At 41.4% G+C, this 24,756-nt stretch overlaps 1 protein-coding gene across 8 annotated transcripts in view; it reads right to left on the bottom strand.

The window, feature by feature from the left end:
- LOC135496093 (CD109 antigen-like) overlaps positions 1-24,756 on the bottom strand; it is a 197,293-nt gene that overhangs the window by 5,590 nt on the left and 166,947 nt on the right. Inside the window, exons 15-28 of one of the 8 annotated variants that reach the window (XM_064785224.1) lie at positions 19,797-19,859; positions 19,151-19,339; positions 18,169-18,318; positions 17,747-17,875; positions 17,224-17,290; positions 14,822-14,951; positions 4,562-4,679; positions 3,964-4,080; positions 3,287-3,391; positions 2,625-2,756; positions 2,307-2,451; positions 1,716-1,892; positions 815-932; positions 261-504 (exon numbers count right to left, since the gene is read on the bottom strand). In XM_064785224.1, the coding sequence (XP_064641294.1) occupies positions 261-504; positions 815-932; positions 1,716-1,892; positions 2,307-2,451; positions 2,625-2,756; positions 3,287-3,391; positions 3,964-4,080; positions 4,562-4,679; positions 14,822-14,951; positions 17,224-17,290; positions 17,747-17,875; positions 18,169-18,318; positions 19,151-19,339; positions 19,797-19,859 (1,884 nt within the window). Of the gene's footprint in view, positions 1-260; positions 505-814; positions 933-1,715; positions 1,893-2,306; positions 2,452-2,624; positions 2,757-3,286; positions 3,392-3,963; positions 4,081-4,561; positions 4,680-8,614; positions 8,766-8,955; positions 9,101-9,703; positions 9,849-12,326; positions 12,457-13,484; positions 13,621-14,422; positions 14,547-14,821; positions 14,952-17,223; positions 17,291-17,746; positions 17,876-18,168; positions 18,319-19,150; positions 19,340-19,796; positions 19,860-24,756 lie in introns of all 8 variants that reach the window. The other 7 variants (XM_064785226.1, XM_064785221.1, XM_064785223.1 and 4 more) reach the window with 7 other exon arrangements.

Raw genomic sequence — 24,756 nt, 5'->3', positions numbered from 1 at the left:
GTATTGGAAAAGGTGGTGCAGCCCCACCCAGACAGCACCGAATGTTCAATCTTTGAAAAAGGGGTCAGAGTGCTCTCCCACAGAAATTGTCTGTAGTCACACCTCGTAATGAAATGATGGGAAAAGATGTGGCATTCATAGCATAACAGAATCAGGTTTAGCTGCTGATGAAATAGATACTGCAGTGTTTGTTGATGATGAAGGGTGCTCTAGAAAAAGTCTCTTTTCTTGATCAACATTTTAAAAGGATGAGGCCCTACCTGTTGCCTGTCCTTGAAGCCTTCAGGGTACTCCATCATCGAGATGAGCACATAGGCATCCAGGGCAATGCCTTTTGCCGACCCACCCTGAAAGTCGTTATGAATGACACGGCCACGTAGGCGAAAACTTCCATTTGGCTCCTGTAAGCTCAGTAACCAATCAACACCCTTGTAGATACCAGTCTCACTGATTGTAATGTACTTCGCTGCCTGGCCGAAACTCTTCATCACAAAAGCTGTTAGCCTGCAATGAAATAACTTCACGTTTGTCAAATACAGTCAAACCCCTTTTCATTTCCAGCACCTCAGTCGACTTCAAAACAAAGATGAAGCAAACTGCCAAAATGATGCACGAGTCATTACAATGGAATTTCACTACGGTTATTCTTTAATTGAAGCATGTGCTCAGCAGATTGAACCAAGTCAACTTGATATACTTCACGCCAGCGGACGGAGCCTTGAAAACAACTTTGTGGACCAAATAGAAAACTGAAGGCAACATTTCTGAGGGTGGTGAAAATGAAGAAGTAGCCTTTAACGCTCTCAGAACTTACCAAGTGCTGCCCTCCTGGCCACTGCAGGAAGGAAAGGAACCAAAACAGTGATCGCCGAAAGCACTCACGCTTCCTATATCACAGCAGGTATGGAAGAAGGTTAACTCCCTCGTGTACCCTACACATGCAGAAAAACAAACAAAATACTAAATTAGTTAACTTTTTCATTGATTAGGAGCACAGAGAGGTGAAGGACGGCAAAATCAAGTCTCAAAACACAGTGGTCTACGAACTCATTCAAAGAGACTTGATGAAGTGGGTTCAGCACTTTTCCAGTGCAGGAGTTCCTTCCAAACTCCAGCCCATATACTACAGGATTGCCCTGACTCATAGCCCAAAGGCGTAAGGTTTGACCAGAGGGAGCAGAACTGAAGGCCAAGCGGTCAAGATCGCTGGATAAACTTTCTTCGACCACAAGAAGAAACATTTAGCAAAGTGCTTTGAAATCCCATACTAATACATTGTATATATAATAATATAATGAGTCTTTTATATAGCGCAATTCCGTGACACTATAGTTCTCGCTCAAAGCGCTTTGGGATATCATATTATTACCCCGGTCTCCACAGAAATCAATCAGGGGTTTCAAGGAGCAACCAGAAGGTGCTCAATTGAACATGACCAGTAGGGGAACTAAGCAGTGACTCGGCCGGGAGTCGAACCCACGACCTCCTGATCATGAGGCCGACTCTTCCACTGCACTACCGCTGCCCCATGACTAATATAAAATTGATGATTTGATAGTGTCAGTCATGTCAGTGGCATTACACTGCTTCAATATTTACACTACTGGACAAGACAAGGCTCTGAATGATAATCAACAACCCCCCCCTCCTATTGGAGTTAGTTCAAGTTCAGCAAGCTGCAGAGCAAACCTCATCCCAAGGACTTATCTACATACCCCTTTCCATGACCTTCATTGCTTTGTCATTTGTCTCTGGGGTCAGGCTATCAGTCGCATTAAGGTATCTGTAGATGAACATCGCCGGTGCGAAATTGATCATGTTCTGTTCGCCACAGCCATACGGCATCTTTATCATTCCCTCCATGTTCTTCAGAGACGGTCCCATGATGTCACCTGAAATCATAAGGAGTAAACATCATTACCATTTGCGTAGCCCAGATTTCTATGTGCAGGGGAGCGGAAATTTAAAAAAAAATACAATTGGTCGTCAAGGTCAATTATGAAATGTATTTCCGGCAATGGTATTTTCTTAATCAATTTTCCCATGTTTTTAATCGTGTTTTGATATATCATACTGGTATACGCAGCTTAAAAAATTAACTCTTCCTAAACTTAGTTCTTTTCATTTGACTCTTGACTATGTGTAACCCACCATCACACCAAATTAGTGTCATAGATCTTGGGGATACGCCTGACAGTTCAAATTTTCACGCTTTTCAAGTTTGCATTTGGCAGCTAGCTCTTCCATGAAATTCACAAATAATCCTCGCGAAAATTTTCCAGTTTACACAACGTTGCTCTGCTTACCTATCGCTGCAACCTCAATCTTCTCAGAACCAGAGACAACACCACTGCTGGGTAATCTAATCGGGACTTCCTTCGTCAATACAGAATGACTGCTATTGAGGCTGAGCAAGAACGTGATCGGTACAGTACGCTGAACTCCCGTCGGCTAAAGAACAAAAGCTGGATTACAGTTTTAGTATAAAAGAAGAGTTCAGATGGAAAAGCCACTAACAGGACTAAAAGCTATTCTGAAAAAAGTTTAATGAAGCTGATATTACAGGTCCACCAGCCAAAATTGCTCATCTGCAGAGAGGTGAAGACTGTAGCGGGTATACTTACTTCAACCCTCAGGTCCCTCTCAATTGCGTCAGATACCGTTACTGCTTTGTCTTTGGCCTCCACTTGAATCTTTACCGTACCTACTCGAGGGACGCGAATATGGAACGCAACCATCTCGGTCGAATCCTTCATCTGGAAATGAAGCAAAGTTTGGGGTTTTAAGCCTGATATCAAATAAGGTAGAGGTTATCATCTGACATCATTCTGAATCCCTCGTCTATCCTGACACCTTTTTCTGGACCTCAAATGAGTCAATGAAGTAAGTGCTACAACCTAATCATTGCTGTACACCTGGGTATAAGGTATATAAAGTATAAGGCAAGTTAGAAAAGAGACTTGTCTAGAGTCTTAAGGCTGACTGTAGGCTGAAACCAGGGACCGCTTAAGTCTAAGGAACTACACCAGAGCAACTCTTCTGTTACAAAATTAAGAGTTCGGCCAAGATTCGGCAGAATGACGGAGCCAGCAACCACTGTTAAACACATAACCTCAAATGGAAAAGAACAATGATACGAATGCCTAAGCAATTGCTAATCACAAGACCAAAACCCTTATTAATTCTTTCCTGTTTTCACATTTTAATCAAATGGCCAGTATAATACACAGAAGGCTTTTGAAACTGTGCATCTTTTCATCTACTCAAAACAAAGAAATCAACATACCTTCTCAATGTATTTGGTCTGTGGCTGATTCGTCTTGAACACTGCATTTGCGGCAAATACATTGCTGGTTTCAAACTTGGTGGATGCCAATAAAGTCACTTGTACCTTTAACAGAGATGAGTGAACAAATAAACATAAAATAGTTTTCATGCATATTTTAAAGCAATTTTGAGAAAACTTGATCATTTCAGCATTTTTGACTAACTGTAAAATCCTTCCTGTTTATTTTTATGTATACTCTTTATCTCGTTCAACATCCATGTTCTCAATGTCATGAAGCAAACTAACTTCCACCATGGACAATGGTAGACTCGTTCTATCAAAGGAAGGAGTCCACTGACCGACTTCTCTGTAGCTTAATAGGATGGTCTGTATTACTCATCCAGGGCAGCACACAGGTTCTATTTATCCACAGCCCTACATCAGAAATATCACAGTGAACTCTTCCTTTATGTAACATCATTGTCCTGAATGGCTATAATGATTTGGTGGAGGACTTTACATGTATATCTCAAGAGTAAGCCTGGTATGATCTCTCCACACTAGTCTATCACTATAGATGATTTAATTACATGTCAAACAGTCAAGGCTGGTGGTCAAAAGCTGCAATTCGTCGAAACCATCAAGATTTTTTAGCCAGGATTCCTCTGTAAACCGACTTTCTCAGGCCTACTTACGTTATCCAGTGCATCAGGAGTGTACCGATGTACCAGAACCTTGAGTATGAACGACTCCTCATTCTTGATCGAGTATGGCATCAAAAGTTGCACAAAGAAGTCTTTCTTGGCAATGAGCTGAAAAAAGTGGAGAAACAATTCATAATAAACGATTTTATTCTGAAAATAAATACCGGTACGCAAATTCGTTCTGTGTTAAAACTATTTGTAATCTGCCTCATATCTGTTCAAAATAAATTTGAACTTATCCTGCATTCTGGTTGTGACTTTGTCCTTTTTGGACTATTTTAGGATGGATGGAAATAATGATAATAAATCACCACCTAATATTCCTCTGTGCAATACAACAATGATAGGGATGATTGGTCAAAACTTCCATCAGAACAGGGGTGTCAATGGGCCCATCAAGGCCTATAAATGAAGACACAGGAAGAAGAAGGTACATTGTTTATACAAGAAATGTACTTTTAAGGAATATTCTGAGAGAATTTTGTAACTGATGCCACTCTAATAAGTATATGGTACCAGCACTGCTACAACACGGATGACTATACAACCTGTGCTGCTGTAAGTTCAGTAGGAGTGCTTTCAATCATACCTCAGCTGGTTTGGGGGCAATGCCAAGCCCCTTGGTCTTGTGGAGGGCGAAGGCAGAGCATACCCATGTGGTGATGGTGTCGGGCACTTTAGCCGGGAATACAGCATTACCATTGGAGCTATAAGAAATATGAATACAAAATAAACACAACAGTTTGAAGGAATATTTCAAATTCTAAATCATGTTTTATCAAGTGGTTTCAATCATTTAAGACTATTTTTTTTAGGTTGTGACACATTCTATCAAAGTTTTAATTTCTTAAGACTACTCATCAATTAGACTCCATCAATCAATCATTATCATGGCAGATGAACATTAAAATGTCTTTAATCTAAGTGACGTAAAAAGCTTACAGCAATTACATTTTCTTCTCACAATATAGAATCTCAATGCATAAATCTCATCAAATAAAAAACAAACCAGATATTTCAAAATGCAACAGAAAAGGAAACCTACAAGCTATTACTAGGCATCACAAAAGCAGCAAAAGTGAAAGCAACTGAAGGAAAGCTAAACCAATGTGTTGATAGCTACATACAAGTGCGTTAAAACTGGTTAAGAGACAAGAAAGGGCAAAAGCCAAGTAGGATTTGGCAATTAATTACCAGTACTGTAGACCGGGAACTTTTCGTGACCGCATTATTTTCGTGATTTGGGAGGCAATCACTAACATGATATTTCAACTTGAAACTTTGACCATTAAATTATTGCAGTGAACACGGAATTCGGTCAACTGCCAATTGAATAGATATGTACATTTGACAACCTTCAGCCCAGTGAAAATTATGCGGTTTATAGTACGGGTAGCGAAATGAAAGACAGCAAGCAAACAAGATATATCGATAGCACGTTCGTAATTCTCCTCGAATATGTCTTGAGATCTGAGAAAAAGACATAAATATTAAAGATTCTACATGCTAATTTCTTTTAGAAATTACACTCCAACTAGGGACGAAAGAATAGCACATGGTGCATTGGCTGATACACTGTCTAAGTATCGAGGAAGTGGCTCACTGAACCCGCTAGCTATAGGAGGCGCTGCCACTCCGGCACGGCATCTTTTCAAGTCAAGAACGAAGAAGAATTTTCCATCGGCAGAACACACCAAATGACAGAAGTCAACAGTGACTTAATGTCATGTAGCCAATGCCTGCAACTTTGACACTGATCTTGTTTCTGTGTTTGTGTCTGTGATAAGGAATCTCTTTTCATGTTTGCCCAGCTATTGTTACTGTAGACAGGCAAACTGTTTGGTAGTTGTCGATAAAACTACCATTCAGGACTTGAAAAGGTACCCGACTTGCAGCACAATCTTCTGGAATCTATAAAAAGTTCAGTTCCTCATTTGCAGAGAGAATTTGAGGAATGGTAAGACACCCTACAGACAACTTGACATCTAAACATGACTGCTTCTACAATAAATATACCATAAGACATGTTAGACATGAAAGAGACAACTTAGAAAGGACACTATTTGACAAGACTTGAAGCAAGGTTTGTTGTTACAAAGCCAGACACTTCACCAGTATCATGAATTTGGCAACCTGGCTTCCAATTTGTCTTCCTTTTATAACCGTGGTACCAGGGACAAAGATCATTCAGTTTGTGCAATGATTAAAAGGCACATTACTGCCTATAAACAATATATACAGCCAAAAGCACTACACCCAAAATTTTGAAATGTGTCAACAGAATACTTTCAGAATAAAGAGAAACCAAGTGCCTGACTGTCTGATCTACAACGATCCTGGTGATTCATCTGATCACTCCTAGTCACCTGACCATCTTATCAACCCAAAGCCAAGCTTCCGGAAACCTTATCCGTGTAATGAACTTAGGATCCCAGATTCTTGGAGTGGGTTTCTCTTCAGGACGACCATCATCGTCCAGTCCGCCACGGAAAAAATGGTTTCGTGTGTCATCAAACCTGTTTCTCTCCAACTCCGGTTCTTTTATTGCCTCCATTTTGATATTGAAGTCACCTAGAATCGGTAATTCAAGAAACTGGCTGAAATTCCGCACAAGCATTGAGAGACATGCATTTATTTGACAGTAAATCCGCACTTCCTTATTATATGGCAACAATCGAAGAAGAGAAATGAAGTTCTGCAAAAGTGATGTTTGCTAACAGACCAAGGGTGAATCAAGTCAGAGAAGGCCCATGTATGGACGGTGTCGCAAATGCTGGCATGGATGCCAGAGAAAATGCTTGTCAATGCGGCTAATCAAAGAAACAAGAATACGACACACTATAGGTCTATCTTGCTGTAACCTACCCTTCGGGTATTCTTGTGAGATTCGAGGTTGAATCATTAGAATAGAATCTAGTCAGCGACATCATGCAAACAGTAATGTAATGTACAGTGTAATGTAATGTAATGCAATGCTACTCATGAATGTGGCTGATCAAGACAACAATGCATAGTATATTGAATATATCAAACCCTGCAGGTCTGTCTAGCCATAACCAAGTCTCGGGAAATTCTTGTCGGAGTCGAGGTCGAACCCCCGGATCAGTGCCACCGTAATCATAGTAATCATCAAGATTAGAGTCAGCATCTAGCTCAGAGTCAGCATCATAATAATATGCATATTGGAAATCATCTCCACTACCCAACGAAGTTGCTGAAAACAATTGATAAAGGTTTTCACAACTAAATTCTCCAAAAGGTTCTGAAGGACATCTGACTTTCCTTCAGGGCTTGGAGCGTTTTTGAAAGAACAGTCCAGTAAGTTACTGTAGTAATATGAAAATGAAGCCTTGCTTTTTCGATATTTGTCTGGCCCAATTGCCTACTTGCATTACCCAACAAGCCTGTGGTTAATCTACTATTTATCTGATTAAAAAACAGGGCTCAGGGAAGTTTTCGCAAACCTTTTTCACTCCATGCACATTTGACATTAGAAACCAGCCAGTCCACTCTGTCAGGGACTTCGTAATTTCTCAAACATTATAATCCTCAAAATTGTTATCAAAATATAAATATATCATAAAGCCAGACAATGTCATCTGAAAATAAAATGTAGAAATTTTTGAATGAGAAGTTGAAAAACAATGAATAAAATTTTTGGTGGAGATTTGTGATCAGTGAACATTTGGCTCCATGCTCCATGCCTGAGGATATCAGGATTAATGTTTGCTCCTCCGAATTCCTATGCCTTGAAGAAAGATGAGATTTGTAGAAATTGACAGAATAAGCACTGAAGAAGATAAAACTTTGATGGTAGGGACAAATGATCGTAGAGCCAAATGCTGGACAACTCTAAAAAGGGGTTCTGTTTGGAGGGACATTTGTGGGCAGTTGAGGACCAATTTCGATGGGTATCACCTAGTCCTTGATAAGGTTATGGTAAAGATATAATTAGAAGAGGGTAAGTTCAAAGAGGAAAGGTATGAACACAAGAATCACACATTCTGATGGACTGGAAGAAATGTCTGGTTAATGTTGAGTGGGTATAGCGTCAAACAACTAGTTACCGAGTCAAATCACATTGTTCTCCGGATGTCTGATAGAGCAGACAGGAATGGGGATATCCAAACAAGGAATAGCTACATCTGATAGGGCCTACCCTGACAAGGCATCGGCCCAGATCCAAGTCTCAGGGAAATCCTGTCTTGGCGCAGGGGTATTGGCGCCGCCGGGTGCCGCTACTTTATCCGCAACATCCGGTAATGCCATGGCTTCATATTCGAAAAAGACATCTCCTGTAATAAACGTTATATGCAAATGGTGAGCATTTTTCAAAGAGGTTTTTGTCAAAGAGGTTTTTGTTCGGTGAAAACCTCTCCTGTTCCGATTAATTAGCTGCAGAGGGGTAGGGGGGGGGGCGGCACACTATCTACACTAGACAAATGAGACGATAACTAAATATCATATATACAGAACAAAAACAAGAGCTGAGCTAAAACTAAAATATCGAAAAATTTTCACAAAACACTGCTGAAAAAAAGCACTAAAAGCCATAAGCCATATAATGTAGGCTGAAATGCTACCAGTTTAAAATGTGCTGCATTGACAGCCTTCTCAGCCACACTACAGGGTAACCAGTTACCTAGCCAAGGTATCAGCCCAAATCCACGTTTCGGGGAATTCAACGCGTGGTTTTATCTTTGTTGCTGGAGAACTGGCTTGAGGCTTTCCACTGGGAATAGACATTTTCCTCAAGACAGGCCTACGCGGCATCATTGCAAGTGGCCAAAATCCTGATGAAATAGAAAATAATCGGTAAGTCATCTCCAATGACCTGTCTAGATATGTGCTTTGTTAATGCAGCTGAAAAGGCCCCCTAAAATTGAAAAGAATAGAAAAGAGAGCAAAATCAACAAAGAAATGTCATGCATATCCTGTTACCAAGAAAATCTCCAGAGTTATACTGACAGGTTTAAATGTTACCTAGCCACACTCTCAGACCATATCCAAGTTTCAGGGAACTCGGCCCTCGCCTTGACTACTTCAGGTGCAGGTCTGTTCTGCACATAACTGGTCAATGTTTTTCTCATGACAGCATCCTCACGAAATCCATCGAAGAGAACCTCTCCTGATGATGTAAAGAAAAAGATATTGAGAGAAAGTGGGTTATTTGTACAGACTATTCAATAAAAAACATCTGAAATATCATCATCTAAAGGTATGGCTTGTTCATGAACATTGTCTTTATCCATCCTCCAAGAATTCAAATACCTGGCTTTTACTATGAAAGAAAACTGAAATCAATTCAGAATCCGCCAATCTGCAACATATCGGTCATGGATAGTTAATCGTCCATTGCCTGTCTGAGCAAAAGCAAATGACCCATCTTTAAGCACCTGAAAAAGCATCCAGACTCCCCAAAGTTTGTATAACTGATATTTGAGAGGAGCTTCTTGACACGTCAAAGACCTGGGCCGGTCAAGATGCTGAAAAAGTCCCAAAAAGTCAAATAATTCAAACAGCAAGCTTACAGCATCATGACACACAAGGCGCAAAGATATCTACGTCCCAAATACTACCAGTTCAGGTGTTGGAGGAATACGGATAACTGGGTTGCACTGGGAAACCAGAGGATGGATATTGCCACAATAAGCCAAGCAAAAGAATGGGCATGCGATTAGAATTGAGTGAAAATAAAAGCTAAAGCCATGCTTTTTCAGTTTGATGTTACCTAGCCAAGCTATCGGCCCATATCCATGTTTCAGGAAACTCAACGCGAGGCTTGGACTTAACCGGAGCGGTAGTCGGCCCTCTACCACCTTTCCTCATTATTGGTCCTCTCTCTCCAGCAGCAGCAAACTGCACTAAAACGTCACCTAAATCAAATAGAGTAAAAGAGACATACAGTAGTGGTTTTTTTAGGTCAGTGACCAAGCTCCAACTTTGTCAGCATCGAACGAACAAGTGATCCCAACGGCTATCATAATCAAAACCTTCATTCCTCCATAACATGCTGAGGCAGGGACAGCATCAAACACTATGTCTCTATTTAGAACTACAAAAGAGAGAAAATATCATGGATTTGGTGTGTTTCTTTTAGTTACTGGTATCACAGAACTGGTGGATAGAATTATCTGAAAATGTCAAAAGAATTGATAATTATTATACAAAGAACTATCAAAAACACAGAACAGTCATTGTTGAACATTTTATCTTAGTGTTCACCACATGGGACATAGCTGCGTACTCATTTCACACATTGGCCAAATTGCAATGAAACGAGGGAATTAAGACAGCTTAAGTTTCAATGGATCCAATGGAGTTGTGTAGTGAAACCAGTAGGAGTGCATGAAACCAGTAAGAGTGAAACCAGTAGGAGTGCATGAAACCAGTAAGAGTGCCTGAAACCAGTAGGAGTGCATGAAACCAGTAAGAGTGAAACCAGTAGGAGTGCATGAAACCAGTAAGAGTGCCTGAAACCAGTAAGTGTGAAACCAGTGGGAGTGAAACTGGTAAAACCAGTAGGGCGTGTGATGTTACTTGCGACGGAGGACTTTTGAGAAAGAGTGACATAATCATGACACCAAATTATATCAAAACAATTAAAATTACAAATATATGTACCATACAATAATTAGGTAAGGGATCCAGGGTACACTTATGCAACATTTTTTGGATATTCCTCAATGACTATAATACCTGGACATTTCGTGCAACCAAATCCAAGTTTCTGGGAATTCTGTCCGGGGTGTGGGCGCTGGGTTCTTGAACTCAGCAGCGCTTCCTGCCTCCTGCACTCCTCCAAGCAGAGCAACATCTGGCTGGAAAAACTCATCTGTTTCAAGTGAATGGGAAATTCACATTATTTTCTAAGATCCAGGCACAATTTGGTTGGTCATATTCATTGGTAACAACATGAATTCACCTCCCTCCCCGTCATAAAATATTTTCAGAGTACTCAAATTATCTTGGATGTTGTTGGAAGGTATTAGGTCTGAAGACTCCTATATTCAGGTCTCTGAAAATGAGGTTAACTGAAAATAATCTGAAAATGAATGAAGAGAACATCATAATTAGAATGCGTACTTCATTGAGTATCAGTTTTTAATGGAACTGATTTATGGAACTGACTAATCCACCCTAAAGTCATCGGCTAAAGCTGGAGTTTCTGTCAGAGAGAACAGCCAATCAATGCAAAATTAAAACATCAAATTTTGATACCAGATTCAATGAAACCAACACACCAACAAATATATTAGCAACCACCAGACAGTACTGTTAGGTGATATAAGAGAAACATTTCTGCAACTTTTGTTAGGTTATTTTTCAATGACTATTACCCCGACATCTCGTGTGACCAAATCCACGTCTCTGGAAACTCTGTACGTGGTTTCTGTACTGGTGTCTCAGGCACAATGCTGCCAGCTGCACTCTCTTTCATGGCCACTGGTTGTCGTTCAAAGTCTGGTAATGCGACAATTTTATCTGTATAAAGTGTAGGGAAGCTGTTATATCAGAGATATTCTGAGATAGGGGATGAGATATTCAAACTCTGTAGTCAGATAACCAGCTTTCAGGCCAGAGAAAAATATCTTGTACGATCTGGTGCTTCAGATCAGCCGCTCTCGCATTTTTCTTATTTGAAAATTTTGAAATCACCTGAAAATAATGAAGATGGAATCTTTACAGAATCTCGGGATGTTTAGTCCATTGGTCCCTATAGCGATAATCACCGGTACTCTGCAGATTGCACTGACCTGACCCACGCTCCCATTCCAAGTTGATGCTCTTTGAGTGTACTATGACATAAGTTGAGATGGGTTTCCCATCCCGTTAGGTAAACTCCCTTGCGAAAACTTCTTGACAGCCTTGAAATCTTCAGGTCATTCACCAGTTAAACTCAGAGTGGGAGTGGGAGTCGGATAGAGTGCAACCTCTCTGTAGCTCAAAGCGGCACAAGGCAAAGCAAGACAAGCATTAATAAAGAAGAACATAAGGAAAGCACCAGGATAACAACAGACCAAGGTGTAGCAGCTAGGTCTATGTACAAAATTTGAGACCGGAGCTAGAAAGGAGACCCAAACCCAAAGCCCAGCAAGCTAGCGTAATTTGAATTCGCAGACCTTGAATTTAACAAGGTGTCCCCACCAGCACGCTGAAAAATCACTTTATCCATTGTTATGTTCTGTCAAATCCAACATAACCATCCAATTTGATTGAACTATCCGCATCTCGAAAAAAATATCTGGAATGCTGCCGCAAAAACAACGAGCTAGATATCTCACATGCAAATCAATGCAATCAAGGTGCAGGATCAATCAGAAAGTGGATATCACTTTATAACAATACTCAACCCAGCAGCTTTATCAAGCCAAATCCAGGTCTCTGGGAATTCTGTCCGTGGTTTTGGCTTTGGGCCAGGGCCAGGAGAGGATCCTCCTAGAGTTGCACTGTACAGAATTTCTTCACGTTGCCATATATGACCTGTCGTGAAAAATAACTGGAAAATGAACACTCGGGAATGAACTTGGTAAATGGAGGGAATACGGAGTCAGGTGTCAAGTCTGACCTCTCTGAAACCTAACTTGATACACAATGCTAGAACATGAATCATAGCCAGAGAACAACTGAAAAAGAAAAAATGTCAGTTCGATGGAGTTTTTTTTCTTCTCGACAAATGCAAACATTAGGGCCGTTTAGACGACAGTAAAAAGGCCCGATGAGATCCGATCGAATCCGAATGCGGTCTAAATTTCCCTGGTGTAAACCCAAACCGATCGGGTCTCATGTGGTCCCATCGGGTCTTCAAGTGGTCCACCTCTTTTGCTGGTTCCATCGGGGCTAATCCGGATGCATCCGGATCAAATTTGGTCGTCTAAACGCGATCGGGCCTAATGCGGTCTTATCTGGACTAATTTTTTTACCTACACGCATGTGTATTGGATATGGTACTTCGGCAATACTTCCTTTCATTATAAACACGTGTATTTTCGCGGGAATTAATGTCGTTTTGATTGTCAGTTTTATAGTATTTTCTCTTGGCTTATTTTCATTATATCAATATGGTGAATGATAAGTTCACGGACACGGTTGTTTTCGATCTCATACATATTTGGACCGATCAATCCATTCAGTGGAAGCTAGACAGCAGCTACCATAAGAACGAGCTTGCCTAGTACCATTATAACCCGCATTGCGGCGCTTAATCGGTGACGCCACCGCGACATCCTGCGGATTATTGGTGGAACCAAAAGAAATTAGTCCACATCAGTCCTCATTGCTGTTAGCGTCTAAACGGGTACATTAAAATGAGACCACATCCGGTCTGGAATGGGGTTCGATCGGATCGGATCGGAATGCGGTCTTATGCGGTCTTTTTGGAAAGCGTCTAAACGGCCCTATTATACTTGGCTTGAAGCATATTGACTACATAGACCCCTCCCGGTTAGGTTGCCAGCTGTGTTAGCATGTGTACATCTACAGAGACTACACACGAGCATAAAGTACTCAACCCAGCTGGTTTATCGAGCCATAACCAGGTCTCTGGGAAGTCTGCCCGACGTTTGGATATACTGTCCCCTTTCTTTTCCACAATGAACCCTGGTCGTACATCAGCGGGAACCCTCTCCATCTCCATGATGATGCCTCCTGCATGAAAAATATGACTATTGAGTCTGCTCTTTAGAGAGGGGAGGGGGGATGATGAATTTGCAGAGACCCTGGCTTGATGAGCGATGCCCAAGTGACCTTGAATTATAATAGAGATCACTATTACAGCATGCTTGGTTCGAATTAAATGAAGGAAAAGCTGATTATGATTTGGATGGCATGTGTACATTGACAGTGACTATAAACAAAAGCGTAAAGTACTCAACCCAGCTGGTTTATCAAACCATAACCAGGTCTCTGGGAAGTCTGTTCGAGGTTTAGGCTTTGGACCAGCAGACTGGGACCCGCCATTCCCACTGGTAGCTCCATCGGCCCACAAAATAATTCCTGCATGAGCAAGGGAAAGAAATTAATATTTGGGGGAAGAAGGGATGGGGAGATACACATGAAAAACTGGATGATCTAATGTCTGATTTTGATATCAGTCGATGATGTCAAAATGATATCTTTAACTGGAGATCAGATTGTCTCTATCTAAGTGGAATAGAGTTTGGCATCTCAATAGGTGGTGCTGAGTTTCAATAGGGCATGTGTCATAGAAATAAGTCATGAAGGCCAAAATGACATCATAACAGTGTGGCATCAGAATTGACTTCATTTTGGATGTAAATGACATATGTGTATTGAAATGCTGGCTTGTGGCTTTGAAGCACAACAGTACATTCTGACCTAAAAAATCATGGCCACGCTTTAGTAAGTGCAACATGGCAAAGCAACAGTGAATTTGAAGACGTGAGTGAGTGAGTACACCAAGAATGACAATAGCCTTAAAGTACTCAACCCAGCAACATTATCTAGCCAGATCCAGGTCTCTGGGAAATCGGTTCGAGGTTTAGGTTTTGGGTCAGCAGGCTGGGATCCGCTATTCTCTTTTCTCATTATCTCTGCATCTTCCATAATGGGACCTAGAGAAAGAACTAGAACATTTAATACTCTGAAGCTAACTCACATCGGGGGGGGGGGGGGGCGGGGAGGGGTGCTGATGGTTTTGAAGACCTCCAGAAACCTGGCTCAAGCTTTTGCATGTCAGAAAAGAACAGTATGGCAAAGGCAGTCTCAGTTAGGGTAATGGTGTCACAGAACCTGATCACAAAATGCTTATCTACAGTTGCCTGGTTGAAGCAATTACAACTACCACGCCAACTACTGGTTTTCTATAAATCTGTTTATTTAGTACAACCCAGCTGATTTGTCAAGCCAAAGCCAGGTCTCTGGAAATTCCTTCCGTGGGTTCAACTTTGGCGTTTGAGATCCAGTTGTTCCTTGCCCATTCTCCTCTAACATCACACCATCAAACATCATTGTTTTAACTACAAAGAAAGGTCAGTTTATTTCTCTGGGCAACACTGGGTGAAAACGACACCTTCAAATACTGTGTGTGAAACCATAAGACGACTTCTCAAAAACCTGGACTCATGCTGTCAACTGTAAAATTGGACTTTTGCTAGTAAAAATTATGTCATTGTTGGCGAGACCATCAGTGCACGCCATTATTGTCAGATCTTGTCAGGTGTGATATTTACAGTGACTACCAGATTTTCGATTATGTACTCCACCCGGCTTCTTTATCAAGCCAAAGCCAAGTCTCTGGGAAGTCAGTCCGTGGTTTGGGCTTTGCGGCACAGCTCCTCTGGCCAGATGAGCCACTGGAAGCACCTTTTCACAGGAATTCATCATCAGCAACTCCCAGCTATTGAGGATATATGAAAAAATGGTTCACATTTATCATGTTTATGAGGGATTTATCTTCTGGCTGTAACTACTCCTTGGCTGAAGCCCAGGATTTCAGCCAGCATTCTAATATCCAGTTTGTTCCTCATAATCAATCATCATCTCACCTGGTTCAGCATAAGGACATTTGTAGTCTGAACAATGTAAGTGGTTATACACAACAGAAATAACACTGCAAACATATAAACTAAGGGAGGGAGGTCATTCAAACAATCTGGGTATGCACATCCATGTCTTGGTCACAGCCAGCAAAGGTTGCTGATTCTTGTTAATCTGGTGGGCCAGTGCGGGCAGTCGAAAGCCCCTATTCAGTAGAATCCCACGTAATAAACGAACCTTCTGCTGCATTAATAACTACTAAAAGCAAATATTGGCACCCAAGAGGAGCGTAGAAGGTCCAGCTTTGAAACCAAGTGGCAATTTAACACTGACTCTAGGCAGATTACACTCAATACTGGCTAATGCCTCCATATTCTCACCTGGTAGATTGGGGTGCAGGTTGAAGCTGCCGCCCATATTCTCACCTGGTAGATTGGGGTGCAGGTTGAAGCTGCCGTCCATATTCTCACCTGGTAGATTGGGGTGCAGGTTGAAGCTGCCGCCCATATTCTCACCTGGTAGATTGGGGTGCAGGTTGAAGCTGCCGCCCATATTCTCACCTGGTAGATTGGGGTGCAGTTTGAAGCTGCCGCCCATATTCTCACCTGGTAGATTGGGGTGCAGGTTGAAGCTGCCGTCCATATTCTCACCTGGTAGATTGGGGTGCAGGTTGAAGCTGCCGCCCATATTCTCACCTGGTAGATTGGGGTGCAGGTTGAAGCTGCTGCCCATATTCTCACCTGGTAGATTGGGGTGCAGGTTGAAGCTGCCGCCCATATTCTCACCTGGTAGATTGGGGTGCAGGTTGAAGCTGCCACCTGCTAGTGCCTGCCTGAAACAGCAGCTTTCAGAAATCCCCTTAGACATAGACATAGATGTGCATAAACCTTCTATGGGAGTAACCCTCCCTCCGGGCAACCCAGATCATTCTAACGCCATCAACAAATAACTCTTAACAGAACTTCAATTGCTACCTAGCAATGTCGTTAGTATAAATCCAAGTTTCTGGGAACTCTGCACGCGGTTTTGAACCTGACTCAGATTGGTCATCAGAGCCAGAGTTTCCAGCTGCTGCACTTTTCATTACATCCATCCCCATGTCCTCATAGTCAAACATAATGTCACCTGTTTCAAAATGGGAAAGAAACTATCTTACACATAACACTGCCCCGAACCCATGCACATAATCATATAGCCTAGGTTATAAGCTACATCCGTCCCATTTTTGTATCATCTTTGGTGGTACCTGAGATATTCATGAATATGTTAGGAGAAAACAACTAGCTTTTATACCTACAGTGTTTGGAATCAATACTAAACACAAAGCCCGAGACAGGGTTTAGTACGAGTTCAAAACAGAAGACAAGGACATTTCATCCGAGGACATTCCGCAGGCTTACAACAGGCCTCCAAATGGAGACATTAGCCATTTTTTCTTTGGGAGGTCTTCAAATAACATGTCTCGAAAGTCTTTTTTAGCTTCAGTCCCACGCCATGAGTTTTCAAAGTGATTAATACACAGCTGTTTTTATCGAGCAAGAGCAAGATTTCAATCCGTGGTGCTGTTGGTCTCTTCCTAACTATAACTATTGGAACTTTGCCGCCAGAAGTTTGTGCAATGATGACAACTTCAATTTCTTTAGACATACACCTAAATAGCCAACACTTGGAACAGATGCCAAACCCCCAACCTTTGATGGCATTGCAAGAGCGATTTTCCAGATAAAAACGAGTATGGATAAGATACATTACCTCCCCCGTTGAATGGATGGCGGAATCCTTCAATGTGGGCCGCAGTAATGACTACAAGATTCAAATCCTGCAAAAAATGGGATACCACCAATAAATACAAAATCATTCTAATGATGTGGAGTACTTTGAGCAATGAAACCGCATTTATTTAGTCCTATAGAAGTGCCATCATCATCATCATACAAATCAGCATTGTGTCCAACATCGAGCCAGTTGATAATTTGTCCCTGTGGAAGGAATACAACTTCAATGAAACCTCCCTTAGCGACACCTCTCTACTAAGAGATCACCCTCTCTCTTTAGGACAGCACATTTGGTGCCTGAGTTGGTCATTTCCATTGAATATGACCTCTGCATGCAATCAGGACACCTCTTAATTAGGGACAGTATTTGTCAGTCCCAAGGGTGTCCTGAAGAGAGACATTCTACTGTATTATGACATTTTGTGGTATTCTTAAATTTTTTAGCAAATATTTTTTACGCAAGTGATTCAGATTAGAAAACTGACAAATGGGAGACTTACCTTAATCATCTTGTGCATGTTCCCAGACCTGGATGAAATGGGCCCACAGCGCCACAAGAAGAATGGAATGATTTCATCATTGACACTATTGCCTATCTTTTTTCCATATGACCTTTGTTCTTCAATTGCCTGAAAATATTCGAAGGCTTGATTATACTTGTGACTTCGGAAGAAGGCAGGTAAATACCACAAGGAGCTGACGGGGAACCTCTGAGATTTCTAATGCACTCCATCTTAAGAATTAGATTTTGTAACCTGCCTGGTTTAGCCTTCAAACCAAGGAAATACTTGGGAACATAGATATCACTTCAGAAATTGGACAAGTCACCCAGAAAGGTGCACCTTCCAATAAACACAACCTTTTGTTGGAAAGCTGCAGCTGCTCAGCATGTTTTGATGGATCCACTGTAACTTAAACTTACATCGTCCTGAGTGATGTCATTACCAGTTGCCAGGAGGAGAACGCTCTTATCAACGCAGAGGAGGCCAACATGCGACTTCGGGGCAGCATTCACATTTACGGAGACTTCCTCACCGAGCTTAGCCTTGGGCTTGTTGAACTTGACACTAACCTTGAGAAGAAAAGAGAATTGTTGGAACCAGTATTCAGTGTCGTTGGCCATTCATGACAGTAGAGTACAGTATGGTTAAGGTCATTGTTGGAATACTTTGTCAATTACTGTACAGTACAGTGCTGCCAGGATATAGCCAACAGAATCTATAAGCCCACAGACCCAATCCAAGTAGCTGAATGTGGACTTGACTTGATCTGCACCTATCTAATCGATGTTATTGGGTGATATGAATAAAGACTAGCAAATGCTTTTACTTCAATTTTGTACAGAAAGGCCTAGTGCAAATGTACGTGGAGTTTTAAAAAAGCATTTGCTCGTTTTTATTCATATCACCCATTGTCTTAGATTGCATGGACATGATTAAGTGGTAGCATCCTACCTACTAACCTAGGCTGCAGGGAATTTTCCTTCAGGTTGGTCGGCAGTATTACTGTCTTGTAAACCAAGGTCTGGGGTCTAAACCTGTGCTGGACCATGGGTGTTTTTCCTCTGCGGCATTCAAATTACAATCAAGTCTCATTTTGAGACAGGGCCACAAAATACCAGGATAAGATAGTGTCGAGATGATGGTCATGACAACATCATGGCAAGAAACCCATGGGGATGAGTTTACACAGAATTCATGTTGTCATTTAACACATGTCATTTGTCACAAGCATGTTGATTAAATTACTTAGGCTTGAAAACAATACACAACTTGAAATGACAAGATGGTGAGAAGTGACATCATGAATCCTATGAAGCCCACTCTTTGGAAATGAACTGTTCCTTCTTATTCAGGTGAAATGCTACAAGTCACAACGTGAACTCACACAATAGAGAAACTTACTGAATTCTCCATGGAACCATCAATGGTCAACTCCAGATAATCGCCAATCATTTCGCTCCCTCCAACATATGTTACGAAAAACTTTGCGGATGGAGCCATGGCCCGTGTGATCAACACGTCAAACAAGTAGCAGGTGCTCAAAGCTATCTGGTAGTCCTTCTGGTAGACGATGGTACCCTTGGACAAGACCTGCAAAGAGCAAAGGCCTACGTCACTTTTCTTTAGACTGAAATGCCAGATCCCTTTATTGCAGAGTAGTGTTGTCACATTGCAACTCGTTTTGGCAGCAGCGGTTTTGGGTTGGTACCGAGTGCATGTAGTTGACGTGTCTTTGAATGGAAAACGAGACCTCAATGTTGGCCTTGGTTTTTACGCCAAACATCGATACTGCGATTGTACTCTCATAGTCCAAGACCTCAGTAATGCACCTTGGTTTTGGACTACATTTTAGCAAATCCCTTGCAGTGTTAGGTAAAATGGCATCTAGTTCATTCACCACCGACAAAGTAAAGAGTTTGCAAATTAGTAATTTTGATTTTAGAAGATTCATAGATGGCCCTCATTTAGATTTGATGAATTCCAATAAAGGTATAGTGGAAGGAAGCGTGGAAATAAAATGAAAGATTTACATCAACAGACAACTTACCAGCAGGTTGAAATTATCAAAATTGGATTTCGAGCACAGCTTGAAGCTGGCACTGACGCCAACCTAGAAAGAGAAAGAGAGGAACTCATATTAAGTCAACGTCTACACCAAAACAAATGTCACTCCAAAGTTGAGAGGTGCTCAATCCATGCTATATTTTATTTGTAACCCGGTTGTTTGTAAATCTGCTAGATAGGTTGTTTCTCAAGCATGATGATTGGTCCCTTCATCTTTAATAAAGATAGTGTTGACACTTATCAACGCCTGAGGACCTGGGCCCGAGCAGCGCAACAGTCATTAAATGTCCCAGAGTGCCTGTCATTCGTTATCCACAAGGTCAGGATGGCTACCGCAGTCATGCGGATGACAGCTCACTATTAAGACACTCATCAAAGCTTCCCTTAATGACACAACCAAGGGTATTAAGAGTCATTCCAACATGCTCTGATGATACTGATGCAGTTTTCATTAAACCTCGCTTCCATAAGCAGAAGTGGAGAGGAGAATCCTTCTGTCGCCAACAATCACTCAAGGCTCATTACTTCAGAAGTGCAGGGTTCTAACTGATATCTGGTCAAAGTTAAGTTCCCAAAGTTTTTGGGACACACCCTGCTATATGGGCTTATTTGTCTGTGTTTTCATTGCATTCATGCCAAACATCGGTCTATATTTTTTTGATAATCGTAAGACTAACTTGTTTTCTGCGACTATTCAAGGTGTTAAGGAGCAGATTTGACCATTTTAACTTCTAGAATATGCTCCGATGCCTGTTTTTTCAAAAGATGTCTTGTCATGCACCTACTCTGGCATTAACTTGCGAGTTATCTCCTTCAGTGAGGTATGTTACACTAAATGCCAAGTTAAGTTTACGTCAGCAATAGCGATACATGTAGTTTTGAACTACTGGACCCAGGCAGGGGCGGATCCAGGAATTTGGGATGGGGGGGCCGAGAGGGCAGAACCCGACCATGCGAACCGCAGGTGAGCGTTGGCGGGGGTCTGGGGGCTTCCGTTTCAAGCGAAAGCGAAAGTAATTATGGCGCCAAAGACCGGAGCGGGACGGCATGTGACTGGGACTGGGGATGGTACCGCGTGTTAATGAAAACGGCACTTTTTTTTCTATGGTCCCCAGAAATAAGGGGGGGCCGGTGCCGGGCCGGCCCCCCCCCCTAAATCCGCGCCTGCCAGGAGGGTAAAACAAAACAAAGAAGTCTTTTAATATTGTTATTCCCGGTGCACCGACATCTGGTGTGATTGAGAGGCCTGAGTTCTAGTGCAGACGACACATTGCTTTTAAAGAAATGCGTTTTCTCAGAATTATCAGAAAGTTTCTCATAGAATTCGAACAGAACCTCGTAACTCTAAGGTCGAGAGCTGGTGGTAAAGACTCAGGCATCACCGACAATCAAGGAAATCAATGGAAAGCCCTACAATATCACTTCCTCTTTTTCATTAAAGCTGAGGAGCCTATGCAGTGTTAAATTAAACTTGAATTTCAAAAACGTTTTTTCCCAATTGCTGTGTCACTTCTAATCCATCAAAGTGCGTCTCTGAGCAGACGACAGTTGGTTATCACAACATCAAATGAAAGAAACGTTCTGACAGGCTAGGAGAGACACCAGAGTGCTTCTAACACCCACAACCACTTCAATGTTGTGACAGACACGATTAAGGTAACTTGCAATTTCCGAGTTGGTTAGTAGAACTGAATATTTTAGTGAAGATGATTATATCGTACTAATGCCCTCACTTGGAACTTGGTTGGCTTCAAATGCTTAAAGTGTAGAAATTGGGAAGCAGACACATCTATTTCTATCTATTTCATTGTCAGCTAGTTCAGAGAGGTGAGGCCTCTCCAGGATGACTTACATGACCAACTTCAATGACTAATAATCATGATCCAATTGCTTACAAGTTGGTTGGCTTCAAATGCAACTTGCCCTTTCCATGCAGAAATTGAGAAGCAGACAGAATATCTCTGAGCTTAAGGAGACGAGACGTCTTGGCTGAATATATCGACCACCTTCAATGACAAATCCTGAAGATCCAAGTGCTTGAAAGTTGGTTGGCTTCAACTGCGTGTTCAGTTGTCTCGCAAGCCTACAACTTCTGCTTCGAATGACAAGAGAGGTATACTGTATAAGCTGGTAGTTTGGTAGTACCCTCTATTAAGGAGATGTGGAGAGAAAACAACTTCAGGTCTCATGCAATCACAGTGGAGGGGATGGTTTTTTTCAAAATGCTGGGATGAAGCGAAATATCATCGTAGGCCAAGCCGCGAGATAACATCAGGCAACTTGCTTCAGAGTGCCATGTCTATCCAAACTGACATGATAAACAGCAGTGTTCAACCATGTGCACTCTATCAAGGTCAAATTGAATATTCAGGACCGGTCTTAGATAGTGAAACTAGCATATCTCCAAAGAGAAAGGAAATTAACTCATTTCTCCTAATTTCCGTCCAAGGTCATATAGACAAGAATTGTCAATCAAAACATCGATCACTGAAAAACATCCCACCAGCGCAAGCTATTACAAACGGTCATGCTACGCCCTTGATAACGCGCAGATAAATATCTACCCGCCAAATTGACACATCGGTTGGCTGATGACTTGAGAGGAGGTAAGACGTCTAAATACGCCCAACCTGACAACTAAGTATGAGAAACGAGAGGAAGTCAGGAAAGCAAGACTTGAAATGGTGTCTGTTACCGGTCTCTGAGGAGAGATTGGATGATGTGACATGGGGTGAGTACAAATAACGAGGCACTTATCTCATAATGAATACGCTACATTATATAGCGCATACTGATAAATCAGTGCATGTTGCGGTAACGCTTGCTTTGTTACAGGATAAGACCCTGGTGACATTAAACACAAACAAGCTGCCAAGGGAGCCATTTTGTTTAAATTATTGAAAAATAATGATTTAAATCATATCAAAACAAGAGACTGACACTGGTCACAATAAAACATTTCGGCACTTAAGAAGGCAATCAGATCTATGGTCGTGGAGGGGAAGGGGCGAGAACACCACTTCTGCATATTTTAAGCCAAAATCTGCCTTAAAAACAACTTCTTTGAGACTCCTTGGTCAAATATGACCCCGGCGCTGACCCCAATATAAATCATCCTGATACTACCAAATCAGAGAGACAGTGAATGTCATTCAGTCAAGAGACATAACACTATATTATTATATGAATGGCCCATTGCTCTGATCACAATCATTACGACAATGGTAGTACTTACTAGGCTCACTGGCTATAAGGGCTAACAGATGCTGACAGCCGATGATAGATCATAATACTGTCCATCTGGTAAATCACATAGAACCAAGTAACAGCTAAATAAAAGCAAATGAAAACAATTTGCAACAATGACTGACCTTGGATGTTTCCAGCCTAATACTGCCCAATGAGATAGTCTCTGACATTCCCTTAAAGGGATATTGTCTTCCAGTTCATTGTATCAACTGGTAGTTCAGGAAAATAGAGTTACACAATGCTGTAGTGCAGTTACTCTTCATGCAAATTTTCTGAAGCTTTGTATTTATATATTGTATATCTCTCTACCCAACGGTACGATTGAAATTTGTATTCAGTGTGTATTTACACTGTAAGAAGCTTTCAAATTCGAATTCAATTTTCAAAAAAATGGTGTCGGCCTTTAAAGCCACCATCTAAGTCATCTCAAAGCCAATCAGATATAATTGACTTCATTTCCTTGGCCAGCCTCTCAATGACAATGATAGGTTAAATGCTATAATTCATAGTGGGAGTACTCATTAAGGAGGGGCCTTCACGAAAAGTTATCATAACTTAGTTATTAGATATTGGATACGAAGATTGGCAAGCTTTGATACTATTGTTTATACTCAAATGGCGCCAAGAATTTTGTGAGCTTCCTCTGATTCAGCATTACGCTCTGCACTTGGAGGAGTTATTCAAATGGTTTTCAAAGGGCACAAAATTCAAATGGGTCTTATTACCCCAAGTAGTGAAAAGTGATATTAGTTAACGGGCAAAAATAACACATCATTTAGACTTGGCTCTTTCATGACACAAAATGTACTCCTTTAATGCTGTCCCTGTGGGCCTCTTGAGTCAGCTTAACTGAACTCTGCACCACTGAGCCCTTTTCCTATTCATAAGTGACCTGATCTCGGCACCAATATAACCTGTACATCAAGTAATGAGTAAATGATATTGCATCCCTTACCACATCTTCTTATTAGAATGTTCTATCAAAGAAGACTAAGCAGTGAAGGTCTCTGTATGTATTTCAATCTTCTTCCGAAAATCACTACTAAAGCATGTTGGATTCTGGTGTACAGTGCATTAGGAGCCATTCTATTCATTTAGGAATGTAAAGCACATTGAACCCTGGCTTTCAATAGTAAGCAACTCCTCTGATGTTGACCTTGAAGAGATCATCACCAGGGGAGTGCTTTATGCTACTGTCCACGAAAATGTACCTTTTCAATTTCCGGTTCACCTTATGTTTTCAACATATATGTAGGCCTACCATGAAAAACTATATTCACAAAAATGATCAACTCTCCCGTGAATGTGAACGAATGCAGCCGCAACATGAAGGACAACTTCTCGGTGCCTGTGAACGGATACAGATTATTTTTCTTCCAAATTGACATGTCATAGTTAAATCCCATGCCAAGGCTCCAGAGCTGTATGAATAAACCAAACTGTCACCTCCAGATTATACAAACGATACGAGTCATCTCTCAATGTGAGGAAAGCCATTTCCGATTGTCAGTTGAGTTTTTACGCTGATGGACATTCTTACCTATCAAAGCAGTCTGATGGCAATGGGACTACCCCTTAAGGTGCAATCAAACCCAAAGAAAATTTAAGCTTTTGACAGAACTTTTCTTGCTGAAATATTTAAGAAACCATCACACATTTCTGTCAAACTAGATTCCGTAAGTTTCTTAACTGTA

The sequence above is a fragment of the Lineus longissimus genome, chromosome 11 (assembly GCF_910592395.1).
Source record: "Lineus longissimus chromosome 11, tnLinLong1.2, whole genome shotgun sequence".
NCBI lineage: Eukaryota > Metazoa > Nemertea > Pilidiophora > Heteronemertea > Lineidae > Lineus > Lineus longissimus.
The sequence above is the reverse complement of the archived record's forward strand: the minus strand, read 5'-3'. Positions and strand labels throughout refer to the sequence as shown.